Raw genomic sequence first — 21860 nt, 5'->3', positions numbered from 1 at the left:
AGCTATATTGTGTGGTGTGAATTTCTCCGCTGGCTCTCAGCGACCTTCAATCTGAGATTACAGCAGACATTCACTGTTAAGAAGGAGATTTCCCAAAAACTATGGAATTTCTCCTTAACACAAACATAACACTATGTGTAAAAAAAAGCTGAAGTTGAGAAGAGAAGATAAGAGGAGAAAAGAGGATGGTTTCTACAAATGGATAATAATCCTAAACACACGGCAATATCCACAATAGACGACGTAAAAAGGTGGAAACTGAAGGTTTTACAGTGGCCTCACAGTCCCCTGATCTGAACATCATTGACAATCTGTGGCTAGACCTCAAAAGAGCAGAGTCAGGAATCTCACAGGACTGGAAGACGTCTCCAAGGAAGAGCAGTACATGCAAGACAAGCCAGGAATCTCACAGAACTAGAAGATGTCTTCAAGGAAGAGCAGTGCGTACAAGACAAGCCAGGAATCTCACAGAACTGGAAGATGTCTCCAAAGAAGAGCAGTATGTGCAAGACAAGCCAAGAATCTCACAGAACTGGAAGACATCTCTAAGGAAGAGCAGTGCATGCAAGACGAGCCATGAATCTCACAGAACTGGAAGATGTCTCTAAGGAAGAGCAGTGCGTGCAAGACGAGCCAGGAATCTCACAGAACTGGAAGACGTCTCCAAGGAAGAGCAGTGCATGCAAGGCGAGCCAGGAATCTCACAGAACTGGAAGATGTCTCCAAGGAAGAGCAGTGCATGCGAGACGAGCCATGAATCTCACAGAACTGGAAGATGTCTCTAAGGAAGAGCAGTGCGTGCAAGACGAGCCATGAATCTCACAGAACTGGAAGATGTCTCTAAGGAAGAGCAGTGCGTGCAAGACGAGCCATGAATCTCACAGAACTGGAAGATGTCTCTAAGGAAGAGCAGTGCGTGCAAGACGAGCCAGGAATCTCACAGAACTGAAAGATGTCTCTGTAGTGTCCCTGAAGCAATCATAGAACTACAAGGTTCTGCATCCTCACCAGGATGCAAGGCCTACCCTCTAGGGCCCCAGAAGACCAGTGCCAGTAACAAACAAACACTACAGGTAATCCCAGTTTTCCCCAACAATCCCGCATACAATGGTACAGGGCTAGGGTTGGACCAATGGATGGCCGTCTAGAGGTGGAGCCAGTCCAGTCCACTAGTTGACCAGGTGGCAGGGGCAGACTGAGGACACACAGTCAGATAGTCTGAGAGGGTCGAGGAATGGAAGTGGACAGGAGGAGATGCACTGACACGGGGTGACAGTAACCTGGTACTGAGGAGGGTAGTTGCCGGTGGAGTATGGTGGAGTACTCCAACAACTACGCATCGACGGGGTACAGGACTGTAGGACAGACAGAAGCTCCAAGCTGGCCTGTTAACAGCTGCACAGCGAGGGGACCATCAAGGACCTCGCTGACCCTAAGAATCCGAGACTCAATAGCAAAGAGAGAGTCGGGGACAGGACCAGTGACTCCAACCCCGCAAAGTTCACGCTACCGTCAGGCGGACAGAAGTGGAAAGAAACACCACCGGACGGGGACCCCCAGTTGCTTTACGGCACGGGGACCCACTAACCAGAGATAGGTGCAGGGGAAGAAGGTACCAGATTACTACACTGGCACTGGGACAAAGGGGACCTGAAGGTGAAACCAGCCGGCCTCGGGTGACCAGTTACCACCAGCAAAAGTGAGTAAAGACCAGTTGCACTGAACCCTGAAACTACCTTATTCCGGCACCCATCATTACACCTACCCTCTGGGGCCCGGCCCTGCTTGCGGAGGGCCTAACATCCAGGCTGCCATTAACACCAGCCCCAGTAGTGGACATCGTGCAGCGGCGGCTCCATCCACATAGCCGCAACACCGCAAGTGGCATCACGTGTGATTATTATAATCCCCTAAAATATTCCCCTTTACAAAAAGGGCCCAGGGCACGGGACCGGACAACGGCCACCACAGTGACATTCCCTAGATATACACTGCCTGGGACCGAGTACCCCATATCCCTGGACGCAACATCTCCAAGGAAGAGCAGTGCATGCAAGATGAGCCAGGAATCTCACAGAACTGGAAGACGCAATGCATATGGCCCCTTGTGGTGTGACGACCCCTCTGGGTGTTATGCAGTACATATGGCCCCTTGTGGTCTGACGTCACTCTCGGTGTTATGCAGTACATATGCCCCCTTTGATGCGACGGACCGTTTGGGTGTTATGATGTGGGTGTGGTGTGACGGCCCCTCTGGGTGTTATGCAGTACATATGGCCCTTTGTGGTGTGACGGTCACTCTCGGTGTTATGATGTAGGTGTGGTGTGACGGTCACTCTCGGTGTTATGATGTGGGTGTGGTGTGACGGTCACTCTCGGTGTTATGATGTGGGTGTGGTGTGACGGTCACTCTCGGTGTAATGATGTGGGTGTGGTGTGACGGTCACTCTCGGTGTTATGATGTGGGTGTGGTGTGACGGTCACTCTCGGTGTTATGATGTGGGTGTGGTGTGACGGTCACTCTCGGTGTTATGATGTGGGTGTGGTGTGACGGTCACTCTCGGTGTTATGATGTAGGTGTGGTGTGACGGTCACTCTCGGTGTTATGATGTGGGTGTGGTGTGACGGTCACGCTCGGTGTTATGATGTGGGTGTGGTGTGACGGTCACTCTCGGTGTTATGATGTGGGTGTGGTGTGACGGTCACTCTCGGTGTTATGATGTGGGTGTGGTGTGACGGTCACTCTCGGTGTTAGGATGTGGGTGTGGTGTGACGGTCACTCTCGGTGTTATGATGTGGGTGTGGTGTGACGGTCACTCTCGGTGTTAGGATGTGGGTGTGGTGTGACGGTCACTCTCGGTGTTAGGATGTGGGTGTGGTGTGACGGTCACTCTCGGTGTTATGATGTGGGTGTGGTGTGACGGTCACTCTCGGTGTTATGATGTGGGTGTGGTGTGACGGTCACTCTCGGTGGTATGATGTGGGTGTGGTGTGACGGTCACTCTCGGTGTTATGATGTGGGTGTGGTGTGACGGCCCCTCTTGGTGTTATGATGTGGGTGTGGTGTGACGGTCACTCTCGGTGTTAGGATGTGGGTGTGGTGTGACGGTCACGCTCGGTGTCATGATGTGGGTGTGGTGTGACGGTCAAGCTCGGTGTTATGATGTGGGTGTGGTGTGACGGTCACTCTCTGTGTTATGATGTGGGTGTGGTGTGACGGTCACGCTCGGTGTTATGATGTGGGTGTGGTGTGACGGTCACGCTCGGTGTTATGATGTGGGTGTGGTGTGACGGTCACGCTCGGTATTATGATGTGGGTGTAGTGTGACGGTCACTCTCGGTGTTATGATGTGGGTGTGGTGTGACGGTCACGCTCGGTGTTATGATGTGGGTGTGGTGTGACGGTCACTCTCGGTGTTATGATGTAGGTGTGGTGTGACGGTCACGCTCGGTGTTATGATGTGGGTGTGGTGTGACGGTCACTCTCGGTGTTATGATGTGGGTGTGGTGTGACGGTCACTCTCGGTGTTATGATGTGGGTGTGGTGTGACGGTCACTCTCGGTGTTATGATGTGGGTGTGGTGTGACGGTCACTCTCGGTGTTATGATGTGGGTGTGGTGTGACGGTCACTCTCGGTATTAGGATGTGGGTGTGGTGTGACGGTCACGCTCGGTATTAGGATGTGGGTGTGGTGTGACGGTCACGCTCGGTGTTATGATGTGGGTGTGGTGTGACGGCCCCTCTCGGTGTTATGATGTGGGTGTGGTGTGACGGCCCCTCTCGGTGTTATGATGTGGGTGTGGTGTGACGGTCATGCTCGGTGTGACATAACACATATGGATGCTATGCGATCCTTTGTACTTGGTTCACATGTGGTGATATAATAGTTATTACCTGGACACGGCTCGGCACCACACACCATCGTCCCAGACACACACGTGCTGGAGAGACATGAGAGCACAATCTGGTCACAAGGTGGCACACGGGGGGAATGGGCATCAGACGCGGGCAGGCAGCACATGGCGGTCACTGACCAGTTATTGCAGGCGTCCAGACTCTTGTTCTCCCCCGGCAGCAACAGCTCCCCCTGGTGGTAGCAGGAACACTCACTGCGCGGGACACAGCTGTTATTCTGGAGATAGAGCCCCTCCGGACAGTAGCAGCCCTCGTAGCAGGTGGTGGTGCACTCTACATAGGCTGCCTGGTCGAGGCAGAGCCGCGGACACGCTCCTCCGGCAATGCGGCACTCCTCCACCGTCTGGTACATCATGTGTGGCGGACAAGAGTCTAAATGGGAGGAAAAGTCTGTACAGGAACAAAACCTCAGCTGTGCCCAGTCTATAGAGGACCAACATTGTGTCACGCACAGACTTGGGGAAGGTCTGGCGTGGGGCAAGACACCACAAACAGGTTTCACCACAACAAACAAGAGGTACACCAGGGACACTTAAACAATGGTGGGCCCTGGTGCTAGGGTAGGGATGACGGGACACCTCCTGCACTCACCTGCTGCAGCACCCTGCACTCCTAGCCAGTCCCTATACAGATTCCCCAATTGTCGCCAAGCAGGATACCTGAACTCCTGAGAGACCCTGTAATAACCCTGGCTAGTGAGCTGAAAGGTGAGGATTGCTAGTCCCAGCACTGCACTAATACAACACCAAGAGAAGGTGCGACAGACAGGGGAAAAAACAAAGGATAAAGCCCAATTTCATGGCTACAGTCAGACACCAAGGCTGCAGCCTACACCGCTTTTGACTATAAGGGATCCAGCAGCTCCTTCCACCTCCAGGCCTAGCTACAGAATGGATTCAGAATAATCGGCGCCCTCTACTGGGAGATGTGACCATTTATAGGGAAAGGGAGTGTCACCAACTGGAAACACCGGAGGCCAGGAGTCAGACGCTTCTGGATAGTAAAACTGACATTAACCCTTTCAGCTCTAAAGGAAAGGGGATACGTTTCATGTGAGGAGTCTCAGATGGCAAAGACAGACTCTGGCCTAAATCTGGTCACAAGTCTCTAGATGCAGAGACGGCCATGAGAAATTGATCGTAATGTTCAGAGGAAACTGGGCAGCACAGAGCAAGCCAAAGACGGCAACGTCTCTCAGCACCCCTCAATGCCATTCACTCTGGTGGGGCATGGGTGGACAGGGCCCCTGTGAATAGGTGCATGTGGCCCCTGTGAATCATTGCGAGTGTACGTTACCCTTGTGAATCACTGCGGGTAGACTCGGCCTCTGTGAATAGATGTGACCCATATGGATCTCTGTGGGTAGATGTGGCCCCTCTGAATCATTGTGAATATGAATATCACATGCACCCTGTGAATCATTGCAGGTAGACGTGGCCCTTGTGAATAACTGCATGTAGAAGTGGCCCCTCTGAATCACTGTGGATAGATGTGGCCCCTGTGAATCACTGAGGGTAGACGTGGCCCCTTTGAATCACTGAGGGTAGATGTGGTACTTGTGAATTACTGCTGGTAGATGTGGTACTTGTGAATTACTGCTGGTAGACGTGGCCCCTGTAAATCACTGTGGATAGATGTGCCCCTGTCAATCACTGCGTGTAGACGTGGCCCCCGAAAATAACTGTGGGTAGACGCGGCCTTGTGAATTATTGTGGGTGGGCTTGGCCCCTATAAATCACTGTGGGTAGATGTGGCTCCTGTGAATCACTGTGGATAGACGTGGACCATATCACTATGGGTAGTCATGGCCCCTGTGAATCACTGCGGGTAGATGTGGTCCCTGTGAATAACTGCTGGTAGACGTGGCCCCTGTGAATCACTGCGGGTAGATGTGGTCCCTGTGAATAACTGCTGGTAGACGTGGCCCCTGTGAATCACTGCGGGTAGATGTGGCCTCTCTCAATCACTGCGGGTAGATGTGGCCCCTGTGAATAACTGCAGGTAGATGTGGCCCCTCTCAATCACTGTGGGTAGATGTGGCCCCTCTCAATCACTGCGGGTAGACGTGGCCCCTCTCAATCACTGCGGGTAAATGTGGCCCCTCTCAATCACTGCGGGTAGATGTGGCCCCTCTCAATCACTGCGGGTAGATGTGGCCCCTGTGAAAAACTGCAGGTAGATGTGGCCCCTCTCAATCACTGCAGGTAGATGTGGCCCCTCTCAATCACTGCGGGTAGATGTGGCCTCTCTCAATCACTGCGGGTAGATGTGGCCTCTCTCAATCACTGCGGGTAGATGTGGCCCCTGTGAATAACTGCAGGTAGATGTGGCCCCTCTCAATCACTGTGGGTAGATGTGGCCCCTCTCAATCACTGCGGGTAGACGTGGCCCCTCTCAATCACTGCGGGTAGATGTGGCCCCTCTCAATCACTGCGGGTAGATGTGGCCCCTCTCAATCACTGCGGGTAGATGTGGCCCCTCTCAATCACTGCGGGTAGATGTGGCCCCTCTCAATCACTGCGGGTAGATGTGGCCTCTCTCAATCACTGCGGGTAGATGTGGCCCCTGTGAATAACTGCAGGTAGATGTGGCCCCTCTCAATCACTGCAGATAGATGTGGCCCCTCTCAATCACTGCGGGTAGATGTGGCCCCTGTGAATAACTGCAGATAGATGTGGCCTCTCTCAATCTCTGCGGGTAGATGTGGCCCCTCTCAATCTCTGCGGGTAGATGTGGCCCCTCTCAATCTCTGCGGGTAGATGTGGCCCCTCTCAATCACTGCGGGTAGACGTGGCCCCTCTGACTTTAGACCGATCCTAAATTGGCTTGAGCTGTGAGCACATGCCCCTCCCCCGTGTCCAGCCCACGCCCCATTGTATGTTGTATGGGAGCTGCTCACCTCTGCAGGGCTGGGTGTTACATTCCCTGGTCTGGATGTGGGGCCCCTGGCATTTCGGGCCCCCATGACGTGGCACAGGCCTGGAACAGGAGCGGTTTCGGGTTTGTATTCCAGAGTCGCAGGTCGCAGTGCATTCAGTCCAGGAACCCCAGGAGGACCAGCGGCCGAGCACTGTGCAAGGAAAGGTATATATATATATACAGTCAGTACAAGGAGCCATCAGAGCAGTCACTGCAGTGTGTATATATCCAGGAGCGGACATAGAGAAGAAGCCACAGAACAGCACAACCACCCTGCAGACCCACACCAGCAGAATCACAAGCCCACCGGCAGGGTATTGTGGCCCCCAAATACTGAGGATGGAGGAGACGGGCGGTCACTGAATACTGAGGACGCAGGAGACGGGCAGGTCACTGAATACTGAAGATGGAGGAGACAGGCGGTCACTGAATACTGAGGATGGAGGAGACAGGCGGTCACTGAATACTGAGGACGCAGGAGACGGGCAGGTCACTGAATACTGAAGATGGAGGAGACAGGCGGTCACTGAATACTGAGGATGGAGGAGACAGGCGGTCACTGAATACTGAGGAAGGAGGAGATGGGCGGTCACTGAATACTGAAGATGGAGGAGACAGGCGGTCACTGAATACTGAGGATGGAGGAGACAGGCGGTCACTGAATACTGAGGACGGAGGAGACGGGCGGTCACTGAATACTGAGGACGGAGGAGACGGGCGGTCACTGAATACTGAGGACGGAGGAGACGAGCGGTCACTGAATACTGAGGATGGAGGAGACAGGCGGTCACTGAATACTGAGGACGGAGGAGACGGGCGGTCACTGAATACTGAGCATGGAGGAGACAGGCGGTCACTGAATACTGAAGGTTGAGGAGACGGGCGGTCACTGAATACTGAGGATGGAGGAGACAGGCGGTCACTGAATACTGAGGACGGAGGAGACGGGCGGTCACTGAATACTGAGCATGGAGGAGACAGGCGGTCACTGAATACTGAAGGTTGAGGAGACGGGCGGTCACTGAATACTGAGGATGGAGGAGACAGGCGGTCACCGATCACTGAGGATGGAGGAGACAGGCGGTCACCGATCACTGAGGATGGAGGAGACGGGTGGTCACTGAATACTGAGGATGGAGGAGACGGGCGGTCAATGAATACTGAAGATGGAGGAGACGGGCGGTCACTGAATACTGAGGACGGAGGAGACAGGCGGTCACTGAATACTGAGGATGGAGGAGACGAGCGGTCACTGAATACTGAGGACAGAGGAGACAGGCGGTCACTGAATACTGAGGACAGAGGAGACAGACGGTCACTGAATACTGAGGACGGAGGAGACGGGGGCGGTCACTGAATACTGAGGACGGAGGAGACAGGCGGTCACTGAATACTGAGGATGGAGGAGACGGACGGTCACTGAATACGGAGGATGGAGGAGACGGGGGCGGTCACTGAATACTGAGGACGGAGGAGACGGGGGCGGTAACCGAATACTGAGGATGGAGGAGATGGGCGGTCAATGAATACTGAAGATGGAGGAGACGGGCGGTCACTGAATACTGAGGATGGAGGAGACAGGCGGTCACCGAATACTGAGGATGAAGGAGACGGGCGGTCACTGAATACTGAAGGTTGAGGAGACGGGAGGTCACTGAATACTGAGGATGGAGGAGACGAGCGGTCACTGAATACTGAGGATGGAGGAGACGGGAGGTCACTGAATACTGAGGATGGAGGAGACGAGCAGTCACTGAATACTGAGGACAGATGGGACAGGCGGTCACTGAATACTGAGGACAGAGGAGACAGGCGATCACTGAATACTGAGGATGGAGGAGACGGGCGGTCACTGAATACTGAGGATGGAGGAGACAGGCGGTCACCGATCACTGAGGATGGAGGAGAAGAGCGGTCACTGAATACTGAGGACAGAGGAGACAGGCAGTCACTGAATACTGAAGATGGAGGAGATGGGCGGTCACTGAATACTGAGGAGGGAGGAGACGGGCGGTCACTGAATACTGAGGAGGGAGGAGACGGGCGGTCACTGAATACTGAGGATGGAGGAGACGGGGGCGGTCACTGGATACTGAGGATGGAGGAGACGGGCGGTCACTGAATACTGAGGACGCAGGAGACGGGCGGTCACTGAATACTGAGGATGGAGGAGACGGGCGGTCACTGAATACTGAGGACGCAGGAGACGGGCGGTCACTGAATACTGAGGATGGAGGAGACTGGCGGTCACTGAATACTGAGGATGGAGGAGATGGGCGGTCACTGAATACTGAAGATGGAGGAGACGGAATACTGTATATGGTGGTGATCAGGCGAGTCAGCATAGGGCATATACTGTATATATACACTGTGACAGTGCACTCACTATATGTCATTGGGGGGTCAGTGAGGTAGACACGGGGGGCTCTTTGTATAAACCCTCCGGGCTGCTTTATTCACACTCTATAAAGCGCTCCATCAATACAGAAAATATAAAATACAGGAACACAGATAACACAAGTCCCAGCACAGAGGCGTCTCACAGGAGGCCTCTCACCTCCACACACTGACTCCGCTCAGCACACACTGCCCTGCATGAGGCTCTCACAGACACCGTTTTGACACCAGGGACACAACCATAAGCGGAGCTATGAGGACAGCCAGGCCCACCCAATTCAGCAGCTACCTGTAAACCTGGCCCTAGGAATGCCTGAACAAGACTCGTGACACTACAGGCCCCAGAACACACATTCAGGTTTACATCCCTTTTGACATCCATACATGGTACAAATTAAATTATATTATTATATATATATATACAGTGCCTACAAGTAGTCTTCAACCCCCTGCAGATTTAGCAGGTTTGATAAGATGCAAACTTCAAACAAGAGCAGGATTTATTAACAGATGCATAAATCTTACAAACCAACAAGTTATGTTGCTCAGTTAAATTTTAATAAATTTGCAACATAAAAGTGTGGGTCAATTATTATTCAACCCCTAGGTTTAATATTTTGTGGAATAACCCTTGTTTGCAATTACAGCTAATAATCGTCTTTTATAAGACCTGATCAGGCCGGCACAGGTCTCTGGAGTTATCTTGGCCCACTCCTCCATGCAGATCTTCTCCAAGTTATCTAGGTTCTTTGGGTGTCTCATGTGGACTTTAATCTTGAGCTCCTTCCACAAGTTTTCAATTGGGTTAAGGTCAGGAGACTGACTAGGCCACTGCAACACCTTGATTTTTTCTCTCTTGAACCAGGCCTTGGTTTTCTTGGCTGTGTGCTTTGGGTCGTTGTCTTGTTGGAAGATGAAATGATGACCCATGTTAAGATCCTTGATGGAGGAGTGGAGGTTCTTGGCCAAAATCTCCAGGTAGGCCGTGCTATCCATCTTCCCATGGATGCAGACCAGATGGCCAGGCCCCTTGGCTGAGAAACAGCCCCACAGCATGATGCTGCCACCACCATGCTTGACTGTAGGGATGGTATTCTTGGAGTCGTATGCAGTGCCATCCAGTCTCCAAACGTCACGTGTGTGGTTGGCACCAAAGATCTCGATCTTGGTCTCATCAGACCAGAGAACCTTGAACCAGTCTGTCTCAGAGTCCTCCAAGTGATCATGAGCAAACTGTAGACGAGCCTTGACATGACGCTTTGAAAGTAAAGGTACCTTACGGGCTCGTCTGGAACGGAGACCATTGCGGTGGAGTACGTTACTTATGGTATTGACTGAAACCAATGTCCCCACTGCCATGAGATCTTCCCGGAGCTCCTTCCTTGTTGTCCTTGGGTTAGCCTTGACTCTTCGGACAAGCCTGGCCTCGGCACGGGTGGAAACTTTCAAAGGCTGTCCAGGCCGTGGAAGGCTAACAGTAGTTCCATAAGCCTTCCACTTCCGGATGATGCTCCCAACAGTGGAGACAGGTAGGCCCAACTCCTTGGAAAGGGTTTTGTACCCCTTGCCAGCCTTGTGACCCTCCACGATCTTGTCTCTGATGGCCTTGGAATGCTCCTTTGTCTTTCCCATGTTGACCAAGTATGAGTGCTGTTCACAAGTTTGGGGAGGGTCTTAATTAGTCAGAAAAGGCTGGAAAAAGAGATAATTAATCCAAACATGTGAAGCTCATTGTTCTTTGTGCCTGAAATACTTCTTAATACTTTAGGGGAACCAAACAGAATTCTGGTGGTTTGAGGGGTTGAATAATAAATGACCCTCTGAATAAACTTTTCACAATTTAAAAAAAAAATAAAAAAAGAAATAACATTCTTTTTTGCTGCATTTCACACTTCCAGGCTGATCTACAGTCCAAATGTCACAATGCCAAGTTATTCTGAATGTGTAAACCTGCTAAATCTGCAGGGGGTTGAATACTACTTGTAGGCACTGTATATATACATATACATACACAGTTCAGACCAAAAGTTTGGACACACCTTCTCATCCCTAGTACAACTGTTAAGAGGAGGCTTTGTGCAGCAGCCTTCATGGTAAAATAGCTGCTGGGAAACCTCTGCTAAGGACAGGCAACAAGCAGAAGAGAACACAAGGAATAGACATTAGACCAGTGGAAATCTGTGCTTTGGTCGGATGAGTCCAAATTTGAGATCTTTGGATCCAACCACCGTGTCTTTGTAGAAAAGGTGAACGGATGGACTCTACATGGCTGGTTCCCACCGTGAAGCATGGAGGAGGTGTGATGGTGGGGGGGGCTTTGCTGGTGACACTGTTGGGGATGTATTCAAATTTAAGGCATACAGAACCAGCATGGCTACCACAGCATCTTGCAGCGGCATGCTATTCCATCCGGTTTGCGTTTAGTTGGACCATCATTTATTTTTCAACAGGACAATGACCCCAAACACACCTCCAGGCTGTGTAAGGGCTATGTGACTAAGAAGGAGAGTGATGGGGTCTACGCCAGATGACCTGGCCTCCACAGTCACCAGACCTGAACCCAATCGAGATGGTTTGGGGTGAGCTGGACCGCAGAGTGAAGGCAAAAGGGCCAACAAGTGCTAAGCATCTCTGGGAACTCCTTCAAGACTGTTGGAAAACCATTTCCGGTGACTACCTCTTGAAGCTCATCAAGAGAATGCCAAGAGTGTGCAAAGCAGTAATGAAAGCAAAAGGTGGCGACTGTGAAGAGCCTAGAATATAAGACATATTGTCAGTTGTTTCACACTTTTTTGTTAAGTATTTCATTCCACATGTGGTAATTCATAGTTTTGATGCCTTCAATGTGAATCTACAATTTTTAGTCATGAAAATAAAGAAAACTCTTCGAATGAGAAGGTGTGTCCAAACTTTTGGTCTGTACTGTAATTATATATATATATATATATATATATATATATATATATATATATATATATATATACATACATACATACATACATACATACATACATACATACATACATATATATATATAAACACTGTATGGTGCTGTATACACAGTATATGGGGTATAGAGGGGTATATTACATGGCGGACCACTGACCGGGGCAGGGTGATGTGTCGCAGACCTCCTCCTGCACAGATTCTCCCACGCAGAGCGGTGCTGAGCTGTTGCAATGCCGGAATCTTCTTCGCAGCCCGGTATCTTCTACATCATAGAAGCAGGTCCTGGAGCATGAGGCCCACGGGGTCCACTCACTCCACAGCAAACCCGTCTCTGTTACACATAAAATACAGAAATGTGTAATGTACGGGGCGTTACAGGCCTCGGGGTAATGGACGGGGCGTTACAGGCCTCGGGGTAATGGACGGGGCGTTACAGGCCTCGGGGTAATGGACGGGGCGTTACAGGCCTCGGGGTAATGGACGGGGCGTTACGGGCCTCGGGGTAATGGACGGGGCGTTACGGGCCTCGGGGTAATGGACGGGGCGTTACGGGCCTCGGGGTAATGGACGGGGCGTTACGGGCCTCGGGGTAATGGACGGGGCATTACGGGCCTCGGGGTAATGGACGGGGCGTTACGGGCCTCGGGGTAATGGACGGGGCGTTACGGGCCTCGGGGTAATGGACGGGGCGTTACGGGCCTCGGGGTAATGGACGGGGCGTTACGGGCCTCGGGGTAATGGACGGGGTGTTACGGGCCTCGGGGTAATGAACGGGGCGTTACGGGCCTCGGGGTAATGGACGGGGCGTTACGGGCCTCGGGGTAATGGACGGGGCGTTACGGGCCTCAGTGTAATGGACGGGGTGTTACAGGCCTCAGGGTAATGTACGGGGCATTACAGGCCTCGGGGTAATGGACGGGGTGTCACAGGCCTCAGGGTAATGTACGGGGTGTCACAGGCCTCAGGGTAATGTACAGGGCGTTACGGGCCTCGGGGTAATGGACTGGGTGTCACAGGCCTCGGGGTAATGGACGGGGCGTTACGGGCCTCGGGGTAATGGACGGGGCGTTACAAGCCTCGAGGTAATGGACGGGGTGTTACGGGCCTCGAGGTAATGGACGGGGCGTTACGGGCCTCGGGGTAATGGACGGGGCGTTACGGGCCTCGAGGTAATGGACGGGGCGTTACGGGCCTCGAGGTAATGGACGGGGCGTCACAGGCCTCAGGGTAATGGACGGGGCGTTACGGGCCTCGGGGTAATGGACGGGGTGTTACGGGCCTCGGGGTAATGGACGGGGCGTTACGGGCCTCGGGGTAATGGACGGGGCGTTACGGGCCTCGGGGTAATGGACGGGGCGTTACGGGCCTCGGGGTAATGGACGGGGTGTTACGGGCCTCGGGGTAATGAACGGGGCGTTACGGGCCTCGGGGTAATGGACGGGGCGTTACGGGCCTCGGGGTAATGGACGGGGCGTTACGGGCCTCAGTGTAATGGACGGGGTGTTACAGGCCTCAGGGTAATGTACGGGGCATTACAGGCCTCGGGGTAATGGACGGGGTGTCACAGGCCTCAGGGTAATGTACGGGGTGTCACAGGCCTCAGGGTAATGTACAGGGCGTTACGGGCCTCGGGGTAATGGACTGGGTGTCACAGGCCTCGGGGTAATGGACGGGGCGTTACGGGCCTCGGGGTAATGGACGGGGCGTTACAGGCCTCGAGGTAATGGACGGGGTGTTACGGGCCTCGAGGTAATGGACGGGGCGTTACGGGCCTCGAGGTAATGGACGGGGCGTTACGGGCCTCGGGGTAATGGACGGGGCGTTACGGGCCTCGAGGTAATGGACGGGGCGTTACGGGCCTCGAGGTAATGGACGGGGCGTCACAGGCCTCAGGGTAATGTACAGGGCGTTACAGGCCTCAGGGTAATGTACGGGGTGTCACAGGCCTCAGGGTAATGTATGGGGTGTCACAGGCCTCGGGGTAATGTACAGGGCGTTACAGGCCTCAGGGTAATGTACGGGGTGTCACAGGCCTCAGGGTAATGTATGGGGTGTCACAGGCCTCGGGGTAATGTACGGGGTGTTACAGGCCTCGGGGTAATGTACGGGGTGTCACAGGCCTCGGGGTAATGTACGGGGTGTCACAGGCCTCGGGGTAATGTACGGGGTGTCACAGGCCTCAGGGTAATGTACAGTGTTATGATTCAGGGACCGCGGAGAAACAAATAATGCGGAATCCCAAAAGGATAACAGAGTGACTGGAACCTTAACGGACTGCAGACCTAATCCTGACACACAACTAACAGTAGCCGTGGGACGAGCCTACGATGACCTGGACGCCTCGACAAAGCTGGAGAACTAAATAATCTCACAGATAGAAATATGAGAAAGCTAATCTGCCTCGGAGTAGTTCCCAAATATATATAGATAGCCCCCCACATGTAAAGGCTACGGTGATATAGAAAACACAATACAAAGCCAGAAATGACAGATTTCAGCAAAGTTGAGGCCCAAACTATCTTTATAGGAAAGGATAGGAAGGAGCAACTGTCTGCAACCGTAAAAACCCTAATATATACCAGCACTACTGATATGGAAAAATCCTGAGGTCACACAACCTTTCCCCCACTGTATCAGCACTCTGATGTTACTGGGATCCAACAACACTAATACAGATGAGGGACTGAATAATACCAAGCATGACAAACACAAACCTTGCACAGACAAATTAGGAATCATGCAGGTACCAAAGCAGAACAACAATAAAAGATGGTAAACAAACAGCAGGGGTACAAGACCACTTATCTGAGGGAAGTTCTGGAAGTGAGCAGAGCTGGTTGCAGAATGTCCTTAACAAACAGAAGCAATTGACCACCGGCAAGTAACAAGAGAAAGCTATTAAGTTAAATAGACCAATCTGACCCTGATTGCCAGTCCTCTGCAGGTGTATCGCTTCCATTCCACACATCAACTGCACTGCCAGCACTGACCACAAGAGGGAGCTCCGAACTGGAAAACGTATTCACAACAGTACAGGGTGTTACAGGCCTCGGTGTAATGTATGGGGTGTTACAGGCCTCGGTGTAATGTACGGGGTGTTACAGTCCTCGGTGTAATGTATGGGGTGTTACAGGCCTCGGTGTAATGTACGGGGTGTTACAGTCCTCGGTGTAATGTACGGGGGTGTTACAGGCCTCGGTGTAATGTACGGGGTGTTACAGGCTTCGGTGTAATGTACGGGGTGTTACAGGCCTCGGGGTAATGGACGGGGTGTTACAGGCCTCGGTATAAGGTACGGGGGTGTTACAGGCCTCTGTGTAATGTACGGGGGTGTTACAGGCCTCGGTGTAATGTACGGGGTGTTACAGGCCTCGGTGTAATGTATGGGGTGTTACAGGCCTCGGTGTAATGTACGGGGTGTTACAGTCCTCGGTGTAATGTACGGGGGTGTTACAGGCCTCGGTGTATTGTACGGGGTGTTACAGGCCTCGGTGTAATGGACGGGGTGTTACAGGCCTCGGGGTAATGGACGGGGTGTTACAGGCCTCGGTATAAGGTACGGGGGTGTTAGAGGCCTCAGGGTAATGTACGGGGTGTTACAGGCCTCGGGGTAATGTACGGGGTGTTACAGGCCTCGGGGTAATGGACGTGGTGTTACAGGCCTCGGTGTAATGGACGGGGTGTTACAGGCCTCGGTGTAATGGACGGGGTATTACAGGCCTCGAGGTAATGGACGGGGTGTTACAGGCCTCGGGGTAATGGACGGGGCGTTACGGGCCTCGAGGTAATGGACGGGGTGTTACAGGCCTCGGGGTAATGGACGGGGTGTTACAAGCCTCGGGGTAATGGACGGGGTGTTACAGGCCTCAGGGTAATGTACGGGGTGTCACAGGCCTCAGGGTAATGTATGGGGTGTCACAGGCCTCGGGGTAATGTACAGGGCGTTACAGGCCTCAGGGTAATGTACGGGGTGTCACAGGCCTCAGGGTAATGTATGGGGTGTCACAGGCCTCGGGGTAATGTACGGGGTGTTACAGGCCTCGGGGTAATGTACGGGGTGTCACAGGCCTCGGGGTAATGTACGGGGTGTCACAGGCCTCGGGGTAATGTACGGGGTGTCACAGGCCTCAGGGTAATGTACAGTGTTATGATTCAGGGACCGCGGAGAAACAAATAATGCGGAATCCCAAAAGGATAACAGAGTGACTGGAACCTTAACGGACTGCAGACCTAATCCTGACACACAACTAACAGTAGCCGTGGGACGAGCCTACGATGACCTGGACGCCTCGACAAAGCTGGAGAACTAAATAATCTCACAGATAGAAATATGAGAAAGCTAATCTGCCTCGGAGTAGTTCCCAAATATATATAGATAGCCCCCCACATGTAAAGGCTACGGTGATATAGAAAACACAATACAAAGCCAGAAATGACAGATTTCAGCAAAGTTGAGGCCCAAACTATCTTTATAGGAAAGGATAGGAAGGAGCAACTGTCTGCAACCGTAAAAACCCTAATATATACCAGCACTACTGATATGGAAAAATCCTGAGGTCACACAACCTTTCCCCCACTGTATCAGCACTCTGATGTTACTGGGATCCAACAACACTAATACAGATGAGGGACTGAATAATACCAAGCATGACAAACACAAACCTTGCAGAATCATACAGCTAAGTATACAGACACTCCCAGCAGGGAATGATCCCATTCCACCACAAACTCACACAGACAAATTAGGAATCATGCAGGTACCAAAGCAGAACAACAATAAAAGATGGTAAACAAACAGCAGGGGTACAAGACCACTTATCTGAGGGAAGTTCTGGAAGTGAGCAGAGCTGGTTGCAGAATGTCCTTAACAAACAGAAGCAATTGACCACCGGCAAGTAACAAGAGAAAGCTATTAAGTTAAATAGACCAATCTGACCCTGATTGCCAGTCCTCTGCAGGTGTATCGCTTCCATTCCACACATCAACTGCACTGCCAGCACTGACCACAAGAGGGAGCTCCGAACTGGAAAACGTATTCACAACAGTACAGGGTGTTACAGGCCTCGGTGTAATGTATGGGGTGTTACAGGCCTCGGTGTAATGTACGGGGTGTTACAGTCCTCGGTGTAATGTACGGGGGTGTTACAGGCCTCGGTGTAATGTACGGGGTGTTACAGGCTTCGGTGTAATGTACGGGGTGTTACAGGCCTCGGGGTAATGGACGGGGTGTTACAGGCCTCGGTATAAGGTACGGGGGTGTTACAGGCCTCTGTGTAATGTACGGGGGTGTTACAGGCCTCGGTGTAATGTACGGGGTGTTACAGGCTTCGGTGTAATGTACGGGGTGTTACAGGCCTCGGTGTAATGTATGGGGTGTTACAGGCCTCGGTGTAATGTACGGGGTGTTACAGTCCTCGGTGTAATGTACGGGGGTGTTACAGGCCTCGGTGTATTGTACGGGGTGTTACAGGCCTCGGTGTAATGGACGGGGTGTTACAGGCCTCGGGGTAATGGACGGGGTGTTACAGGCCTCGGTATAAGGTACGGGGGGTGTTAGAGGCCTCAGGGTAATGTACGGGGTGTTACAGGCCTCGGGGTAATGTACGGGGTGTTACAGGCCTCGGGGTAATGGACGTGGTGTTACAGGCCTCGGTGTAATGGACGGGGTGTTACAGGCCTCGGTGTAATGGACGGGGTATTACAGGCCTCGAGGTAATGGACGGGGTGTTACAGGCCTCGGGGTAATGGACGGGGCGTTACAGGCCTCGGGGTAATGGACGGGGTGTTACAGGCCTCGGGGTAATGGACGGGGTGTTACAAGCCTCGGGGTAATGGACGGGGTGTTACAGGCCTCGGGGTAATGGACGGGGTGTTACAAGCCTCGGGGTAATGGACGGGGTGTTACAGGCCTCGGGGTAATGGACGGGGTGTTACAGGCCTCGGTATAAGGTACGGGGGTGTTAGAGGCCTCAGGGTAATGTACGGGGTGTTACAGGCCTCGGGGTAATGTACGGGGTGTTACAGGCCTCGGGGTAATGGACGTGGTGTTACAGGCCTCGGTGTAATGGACGGGGTGTTACAGGCCTCGGTGTAATGGACGGGGTATTACAGGCCTCGAGGTAATAGACGGGGTGTTACAGGCCTCGGGGTAATGGACGGGGCGTTACAGGCCTCGGGGTAATGGACGGGGTGTTACAGGCCTCGGGGTAATGGACGGGGTGTTACAAGCCTCGGGGTAATGGACGGGGTGTTACAGGCCTCGGGGTAATGGACGGGGTGTTACAGGCCTCGGGGTAATGGACGGGGTGTTACAGGCCTCAGGGTAATGGACAATGGCATAGTGATCACAATGTGGCTGGTGAGATAAGAAGTTTCCTTTACTTCAGGCTCCGCCCCCACTTACCAATATTCCACAGGCTTTGCCCCCGCTCAGCACTAGTCCTCAAGCCCCGTCCCCGCTCAGCACTAGATTTCAGACTCCGCCTCACACTAGACCTCAGTTGCTGCTTCTGCTCTGTACTAGTCCTCAGGCTCCGCCCCGCACTACACTAGTCTTCAGGCTGTGGGCCCCACCCAGCAGTAGACTTCAGATCCCGCTCAGCACTACTCCTCAGGTCCTGCCCCTGTTCTGCACTAGACTTCAGACTCCTCCCCTGCTCAGCACTAGCCCTCAGGCTCCTTCCCTGCTCAGCACTAGTCTTCAGGCCCCACCCCAGCTCAGCCCTAGCCATAAGGTCTTGTCCCGGCTCAGCACTAGTCCTTAGGCCCTGCCCCAGCTCAGCACTAGTCTTCAGGCCTCATCCCTGCTCAGCACTAGTCCTCAGGTTCTATCCTCGCTCAGCACTAGTCCTCAGGCTCTATCCCCACTCAGCACTAGTCTTCAGTTCTTGCCCCCGCTCAGCACTAGTCTTCAGTTCTTGCCCCCGCTCAGCACTAGTCTTCAGTTCTTGTCCCCGCTCAGCACTAGTCTTCAGTTCTTGCCCCCGCTCAGCACTATCTCTCAGGCCCTCCCTCTCAGCACTAGCTTTCAGACGTTGTCTCTGTTAAGCAGTAGTCCTCAGACCCCTCTTCTGTCCAGCACTACACTTCAGACCCCACCCTACACTAGACCTCAGACTCCTCCCCTGCTTAGCACTAGCCCTTAGGCTCCCTCCCTTCTCAGCACTATGCCTCAGGCTCAGCCCCGCACAGCACTAGTCTTCAGGCCCCACCACAGCTCAGCAGTAGCCATAAGGCATTGTCCCCGCTCAGCACTAGTCCTCAGGCCCTGCCCCAGCTCAGCACTAGTCCTCAGGTCCTACCCCCACACAGCACTAATCTTCAGGCCCCACTCCCGCTCAGTACTAGCCCCCCAGGCCTTATCCCTGCTCAGCACGAGTTCTCAGGCCCTGCCCCTACTCATCACCCATCTCCAAGTCTCGCCCCCGCTCAGCACTATCTCTCAGGCTTCCCCGCTCAGCACTAGCTTTCAGGCGTTGTCCCCGTTAAGCACAAGTCCACCGACCCCTCTCCTGTCCACCACTAAACTTCAGACCACACCCCACACTAGCTCTCAGACTTCTCCTCTGCTCAACACCATCCCTCAGACTCCACACAGCACTAACCTTTAGACTCCGTCCTGCTCAGTACTAGATTTCAGATCCCATCCCTGCTCATCACTAGACCTCAGACCCTGCCCCTGCTCAGCTCTAGTCCTCAGCCCCTGCCCCTGCTCAGCTCTAGTCCTCATGCCTTGTCCCCATTCAGCAGTATCTCTCAAGTGTTGTCCATGTTAAGCACTAGTCCTCAGGCTTCTTCCCTGTTCAGCACTAAACGTCAGACTCCACACTACAGTAGACCTCAGACTCCTACTCTGCTGAGCACCATCCCCCAGACTGCATCCTGGTACGGTACTAGCCCTTAGACCCCGTCCTTACTCAGCACAAGACTTCAGACCCCACCTCTGTGCAAGGCTAGCCCTCAGACTCCATCTGTGCAGGACTAGCCCTCAGACTCCATCTACACTCAGCACTAGACTTAATACCATGCCCTTCCACAGCACAAGCCCTCAGGCCTCGCCCCCACTCAGCACTAGTCTTCAGGCCCCACCCCCGCTAAGCACTAGCCCTCAGACCCCCATCCCTGCTCAGCACTAGCCTTCAGACCCCGCCCCTGCTCAGTACTAGCCCTCATACCATGCCCACTCTCAGCACTAGTCTTCAGGCCCCACCCCTGCTCAGCACTAGACTTGAGGCCCCACCCCAACTCAACACTAGCCCTCAGACCCTGTCCCCGCTCATCAATAGACTTCAGACCCTGTCCCTGCTCAGCACTAGACTTCAGACCCTGCCCCCGCTCAGCACTAGTTACCAAGGCACCCCCACCTCATCTGCTTAAACTCTCATAGTTATGTAGATAAGTCACACCCGGCGTCACTTCCTCCCTCACTTTCAGTAGTACAACGTGTGGAGGACCAGCTCACCGTTGGAGCAGGGGGTGTAGCACTCTTGCACCTCTTGGGTATTCCCCTGACATGGAGTACCACCATTAGTGCTGGATGGGTTGGATGGAGACCTGGAGGGATGGAGGAAAGTCTGTCACCTGCCGCTACCTGCAATAACATCCAGGCCCAGGACACATCCAGTGACAGAAGGATGTATGGAGTGACAGGAGGAGTTCCCCACACACCGTACCTGAATCTCTCCTGGATTCCGCTCCCACACGTTTGATCACATGGAGTCCACTGAGACCATGCAGACCAGCCACAGTCCACGGCGCAAGCTGAGCGGTCACAACTCACCTTCCCATCCTGACATTGGCTGGAAGGAGAAGGAGAATGAGCGTGAGATGGCACCGGCACACCAGAGAAGAGGGAGAGTGTGTAAGTGTACGACAGAAGAGAGCGGTGGGCTGGGTCCGCATAGAAGGCGGGGGCCGTCTGGTATCGGGGGTTCCTCACCACTCAGCGCAGCCTTCTTGGCGTGACGTCTCCCCTGGAAGCTGAGACTCCAGCTCCACATGACAGGGGCACTGACTGATGTTCACACAGCGGCCGTCCTGGAGGTACAGACCCTGGGGGCAGCGACAGCCTGTAAGGATGACACAGCGTAGTCACATGGGCTGAATCCTACAAAAGTATAGCTGACAGCCGCTGCCGTCCTGAGGCCTACCTTCCATGCAGTCACTGTCACAGAGGGTCTCGCCTTGCAGGCCACGGCAGGTCAGGGGGCACTGCTCCATCTGGTGGGATTCACAATCCCCAGCATGAAGGTAAATCATCTCGGCTCCACAATCTGTCAGCACAAAGAGGTGGCGATGTAAAGTCACATGACCCATCGTCATCAGCTGGGGGTCCGAGAGCTGGACCACCCGGACATTCCCCAGCTACTCACCGCCCGTGTCCACACAGGGCTGCAAGTTACAGGACTCCGTCTGTGCAGGTACCCCATGACACGGGAGACCCCCGTTTTTAGGAGGAGGGTTCTCACACCTTCTTCTTCTGGAACGGGTTCCTCCTTGACATTTGACATCACACATGGACCAATCTCCCCACTGGGACCAGGCTCCGTTCACTGGTGGAACACAACTCCCTACATGAGTATATCTGCATCACAGCCCATCCATCATCTCAGACAGCTCCCCGCAGCCATAATCACTGACAGCACACCCCACCCCTAATTTCTGATAGCACCCCTCACCC

General features: G+C 53.3%; 1 protein-coding gene across 1 annotated transcript in view; it reads right to left on the bottom strand.

Annotated features, from left to right (window-relative positions):
- The window catches only part of LOC142243992 (SCO-spondin-like), a 476497-nt gene that overhangs the window by 174659 nt on the left and 279978 nt on the right, over positions 1–21860 (bottom strand). Inside the window, 9 exon segments of the mRNA XM_075316177.1 lie at positions 3896–3942; positions 4036–4288; positions 6816–6986; positions 12339–12512; positions 20643–20734; positions 20854–20979; positions 21120–21249; positions 21331–21453; positions 21553–21732. Coding sequence (XP_075172292.1) covers positions 3896–3942; positions 4036–4288; positions 6816–6986; positions 12339–12512; positions 20643–20734; positions 20854–20979; positions 21120–21249; positions 21331–21453; positions 21553–21732 — 1296 coding nt within the window.

This window comes from Anomaloglossus baeobatrachus, chromosome 6, assembly GCF_048569485.1.
Source record: "Anomaloglossus baeobatrachus isolate aAnoBae1 chromosome 6, aAnoBae1.hap1, whole genome shotgun sequence".
NCBI classification, from domain to species: Eukaryota; Metazoa; Chordata; class Amphibia; order Anura; family Aromobatidae; genus Anomaloglossus; species Anomaloglossus baeobatrachus.
This window is presented reverse-complemented; position numbering and strand designations above follow the sequence as displayed.